Source organism: Tupaia chinensis, unplaced genomic scaffold (genome assembly GCF_000334495.1).
Source record: "Tupaia chinensis unplaced genomic scaffold, TupChi_1.0 Scaffold000117_2, whole genome shotgun sequence".
Taxonomy (NCBI): Eukaryota; Metazoa; Chordata; class Mammalia; order Scandentia; family Tupaiidae; genus Tupaia; species Tupaia belangeri.
This window is the reverse complement of record NW_006159583.1, coordinates 5,509,129-5,514,871: the sequence shown is the minus strand read 5'-3', so window position 1 is coordinate 5,514,871 and position 5,743 is coordinate 5,509,129. Positions and strand designations below refer to the sequence as shown.

General features: G+C 36.9%; 1 protein-coding gene across 4 annotated transcripts in view; it reads left to right on the top strand.

The window, feature by feature from the left end:
* STX7 (syntaxin 7) overlaps nucleotides 1-5,743 on the top strand; it is a 58,227-nt gene that overhangs the window by 38,931 nt on the left and 13,553 nt on the right. For all 4 annotated transcript variants that reach the window (XM_006144304.3, XM_014586210.2, XM_006144305.3 and 1 more), the window contains 5 exons: nucleotides 625-718; nucleotides 1,407-1,544; nucleotides 2,608-2,660; nucleotides 3,174-3,270; nucleotides 5,415-5,487. In XM_006144304.3, the coding sequence (XP_006144366.1) occupies nucleotides 625-718; nucleotides 1,407-1,544; nucleotides 2,608-2,660; nucleotides 3,174-3,270; nucleotides 5,415-5,487 (455 nt within the window). The remainder of the gene's footprint in view (nucleotides 1-624; nucleotides 719-1,406; nucleotides 1,545-2,607; nucleotides 2,661-3,173; nucleotides 3,271-5,414; nucleotides 5,488-5,743) is intronic.

Genomic DNA, 5,743 nt, shown 5'->3' with positions numbered 1-5,743 from the left:
CGGTTCGTGTCCCAGACCCGGTGGCTTAAAACTCACGCTGGGTGCATGTGTGTGCGTGCCCAAGATCCCGAAAGGAGAATGGAAGAGAAGGGATTGCGGTGTGGCCATCCCCCCCTGTGGGGTGATTTCTCGCTTTCTGTCTCTATGTCTCTCTCTTTCTGTCTGGCAAGCGCACGCACCCTATAGCAAAAACCTCTCCAAAAAAAAAAAAAAATCTGAGAACTGGGCAGAGTCTAAGGCAGCAAATCTGTACTTGTTCAGCTGGCCTTCCAGGGATTGGGACGCAGATAAGAGACCCCCACAGCCTTCATATCTCAAACATAAGGGATCAGACATCCAACAGTCTCTAAGTGTACTGACTCGAGTAATGTGCGTTTCTAAATGGCTACTGATATTCCTTTCTGAGTTGCCTATCCTGCATGAGTGAAGAAACTGCCAGGTAACGGTAGCTTTCTAAGAATAGAATGTGAACATTTTATTTTGGTCAAGTGTAGAGCCAGCCTATAGAAAAGCAATTGTGAATATTTTTATAAACTATTCGCCAGACTTGATTCTAGTGGCAGAGTGGTAGCTTAAAGAAGTATTACTATTTCTTTGACTGTAATACCTGTTTTCTTACTTTAGGCAACAGAAGCAGCAATATACTAACCAACTTGCCAAAGAAACAGATAAGTACATTAAAGAGTTTGGATCGCTGCCCACCACGCCCAGTGAACAGGTATCTAGCTTTACACCACATCACTGATGTATTGAATGTGAAAGAAACCAAATGCATTGTAGGCTCTTTGAACTGTTATGCTATAAAGGAAATTGGGAGACAAAAAATTGTATTTGAGATTAGTTCACAGAATACAAAACTATGTTTAATTACTCAGGTAGTATCCTGTGGTTCAGTAAAGCAAAAATTATTTCCAATGCTGTTGCCCTGATCCGTAATTAAGTGAGGCTCAGAAAATGTTTCCTGAGTAATTGTTTCCTGGCTCTCCAGGACCAAGTCCATGTGACATGCACATTCATCCAAGATGATTTCCTAAGGGCACATATTCATTTCTTTGCTTACTTAATGGGAGTTATTTCTTAGGTAAGAGCACAGGGTTTTATTTGCCTAAAAATAAAATAAAAGAACTTCTTTAGAATAACTTCAAAATCATGACCTAGATTTTAATGCTGTGAAATTTGCAATGAGAAATCCAGCATGGTGGGCCTTTGTCTCAAAGTAACTATGCACAGTCCTTGAATATATTGTCAAAAAGGTATTAAGAGTTAATCAGTAAGGCCCTGTAATTGCAGAGTGAGCGAAAATTTCAGGATTAAATAAAGAGCAGCTAGTGCTAAAACAACTATCACACATGCTATTGAGCTTCTCAGCTTGATTCTAGTGAGCTTCCCTGCTCCCTTTCCTCTAGCGTCAAAGGAAAATACAGAAGGATCGTTTAGTGGCTGAATTCACAACGTCGCTGACAAACTTCCAGAAGGTCCAGAGGCAAGCTGCTGAGAGAGAAAAAGAGTTTGTTGCTCGAGTAAGAGCCAGTTCCAGAGTATCCGTAAGTATTTTAAAAAGCATTCTATAAATGAACTTGCTATTCTTTAAGGGTCTCATAAAAGTCTACATTAACTTTTTTTTGAATCACAAAGAACAACGCATATTTTGGAAATCAACATTTGAATATTTTTCAGACTTTCTTGCTCAATTTTTAAGGATCACGATGGGTATATATCACTGTGGTTATTTGTCTGTGTAATGGAATAAAAGGTTACGGATTATATAAAAGTATAGAAACATATTTTGTCAAGAAGGATTAGGGATGAAATCCTGAATAGTAGTTTCACCTTGAGTGGGTACTCTAGGCTTTCCACATGTGTATCTGCTAGTGAAGGTAGCACTTTACTCTTACGATATGAACAGGATGGCAATAAGCAGAGTGGATATATTACACGAACACTGGAAATGAATAGGAACCTGGAGAAAATAAAGGGAAAAATTGTTTAAAGTGGAATTTGCAGTTAATCTAATTGTAAATTCCCTTAGAAACTATCCGAAGTTATTTCTTTACTTTTTTTTAATTTAACTTTTAGGTTTTTTTTTTTTTTTTTTTTTTTTGCCATAGGGCATGTGTACTCTCCAAATGGAGACAGAGAAAGGGAAAGTGAGAACTCACCCCTCCAGGGAGGATGACCATGCTGCAGTCCTTTTCCTTCAGTCTTCTCTCAGGATTTTTGGGCACACACACATGCACCCAGTGTGATTTTCAAGCTACCAGGTCCAGTGCTCAAATCGCTGATATCTATGTGGGAATCCAGCTTTTCAACCACCATGCCTCCTCCTGGCCCCATTTCTTTATTTTTTAATGAAGAGGCTCCAAGACTACATTAAGTTTTAATAAAATAGTTGGCTCTTGAGAATATTTAATGAATTCCTTCCTTTCGAGTTTAGGATGTAATTTTATTATTTCTTGAAGCAGTAGACCTAAAAATTAGAGCAAGAACTTCTCTCACTCTGTTTCCATACACATATACAGAAATGGCTTAGATTATTAGAAAATGTGTTATCTATTTTTTTTGTTCTTGCTTTCTTTGCCTTAATCCTCCTATTACTGAATTATTCAGGGTGGATTTCCAGAGGACAGCTCAAAAGAAAGGAATCTTGTATCCTGGGAAAGGTAAGAAATAGAAAACATTCTGTGGATCAAAAAATAAATTTTAAAATGCATTTTATATATTATAGATTTGAACAAAATTAAAGTTTTCAGTGTATTATATCATAAATATGCTATTATTTATAAATGGAAAACAGACCAAATTTAAAACAATTATTTACAGTTTTTATTATAAAATAAATATTTATTGACTTAATTACTAGTATAGATTATTCCTTTCTGGGAGATTTAAGTCAGCCAAAATGAAATGCCCAGTTGCGAGATCAAATATAGCTTGCCAAATGTAGCTTCCTATAATTACATATTACTCTAAATCCATATAAGATAAGATAAGTAGGATGGAAAATGAGTGAAATTTAATTAATATATTTTAAATCTTAGAATTTTTTAAGTGAGCTGCTCTATGATTTCGAAGAACGAAAATATCTTATTAAGTTTTTCTGAAATAGGAAATAAGTCTGCTGTTTTGAATACCAGTATTACTTTTTTTTCTCCATACTCTTTCCTTTCTGTTAGCCAAACTCAACCTCAAGTGCAGGTGCAGGATGAAGAAATTACAGAGGATGATCTCCGTCTCATTCATGAGAGAGAATCTTCCATCAGGCAACTTGAAGTAAGCCATACATTGCAGAGTTGGGCTGCTGTTTTTTCTGAATGAGTTTGTTCTCAAGATGCTTAGATAATGCTGAGAACGGGGTCCAGAAAGAAAACTGAATAAATGATGAATTTTATGACATTTCTCTTGTTTTTTCTTTCTTTCTTTCTTTTTTTTTTAGAGAGATTTTGGCTATAGGGCACATGCGCTCACCAGAGAGACAGAGAGAAAGTAAGAAATCATCCTCTGGGGGGGGATTGCAACACTGCAGTCCCTTCTCCTCCATTCTCCTTTCGGGATCTTGGGCACGTACGCACATGCGCCTGGCATGAGTTTTAAGTTACCGGGACCTGGACTTGATGGTCAACTTCATGGGAATCCAGTGACATAATCATTACATGATCTGCTGGTCCCAATTTTATGACGTTTCTAATATGTAAACTGGAATAATTCATTTTTAAAAAATCCTTTTGATATTTATGGTGGGACGAGAGCACATACCTCGGTGGGACGAGAGAACATACCTCTTCCCCTGCCTCTCAGTTTTATTTTTTAGTTCTGTTAAGTCATCTGCAGATCATGTTAGGTTTGAGAAAATACCAGTCTACAGAAAAATACTATTGAAAAATACTAAAGCTATCTAGAGAGTCCTCATGGCTTCCCATGGCACGTGATACACATCATACCCGCCTGACTAAGACTTTACAAGACTTCAAAAATATTTTATGTCTCTTTAGTATGGTTAAGCAAAGACATCTAAATGATTAAGTAAGTCATAGTTCTTATGAAACCTACCTGTTTCCTAGAAGGTGAGTCAATAAAAGCTAACAGTGGCTACATTTTATTGAGGGCCTTCCCTGTACTATGTGATGAATTCTTTATGTTAATCATCTCATTCAGTCCTCATAAAAATTTTGTGCCGTAATTAAACTGTGTATTATCATTGCCACTTTACAAATGTGGAAACAAATGCACATGATTAATATGTAAATTGTCCCACACACCTGAATAAAACATTTAAACATTACTCTCTAATTGGGCAAACTAATAGCTTTCATATACTGGGAAAAAGTAAATTCATAATTTTTTAGCCAATAAATCTATAATTTTATTATCCAGTAGTGAAATTTACAACTTTACAATACAGTTCATACTCAGATTTATTAATGTGAGACCTTAAATTTACACCTAACAGTTTATTCTTTTGAATTATCTAACTGATCTATAATTATTTTTAGAAATACATCATAAGAATATTATGTATTCTTGTAAAAAGATACAACTTGTGATAGCAGAACTGTCAGATTGCATAAAATAAACTCAGTAGCCCTTGGCCTTTTACTATTAAAAACCCTTCATTTGGGACCAGCAGTTAGCATAATTGCTATGTCGCTGGACTCCCATGTAATCGACCGTGGTTCAAGTCCTGTACCTGGTGTCTTAAACACTGCGTGCCCAAGATTCTAAGAGGAGAATGGAGCAGAAGGGATTGCAGCATGGCCATCCCCCTGGGGGGTGATTTCTCGCTTTCTGTCTCTTTGTCTCTGTCTGTCTGGCGAGTGCATGCGCCCTATAGCAAAAACTTCTCCCCCAAAAAAATAAATAAATAATTTTTTTTAAAAAGCCTTCATTTTCATCCTGGTTTACTTGATTATTATTACTTATTTACTTATTTATTTATTTTAGTTTTGCTATAGAGTTTGTGCACTCACCAGAGAGAGAAATGTCGAAGGAATGTAAGAAATTACCCTCCAGGGGGAATGGCAATGTTCCAGTCCCTTCCCCATCATTCTCCTCTCAGGATTTTGGACACACACACACACCCACGCCCAATGTGATTTTCAAGCTACCAGATCCAGGACTTGAACCATACAGTCGGCCATGTAGCATCCAACAGCCTTAACCTCCATGCCACCTGTGGGCCTATACTTGATATTGTTTAATATCACAAGCTTGTGTTACAGAATTAGTGGCTGTTACTCAAAATGTATTTTGTTAGCATCACTTACAGTATAATATTTTCCTGATATTTCCAAAACATATGTCTTAAACCCAGAGGCACACCCATTTACTTACAAGTGGCAGTTTAGGTTTTTAAATGTTCCCCTTTTGTGGAGTGAGACTACATTTCTGATTGTCAAAATTTGTGCCTTTTCCCATAGGCCGATATTATGGATATCAATGAAATATTTAAAGACTTGGGGATGATGATTCATGAACAAGGAGATGTGATAGGTAAGCTCTACTTGCTTTATACTTTGTGAGGTGGGAGCAAGCCACATGTAATTTATTTACAGTAACTTTCTCATGTAAGAGGAACTGCTGATTCTCTGTTTTGGTCCCCTGGAATCAAAAGCATAGTCTCTACAGCAGACAAAGCATTACCCTGAGCATTATCTAAAACAGACTTGTTTTGGGCTCTTCCTGGTTGAAATGACCAGCTTCATTATTACAGCAGCCTCACATATAATCAGGACCTGCTGCTGCTGCC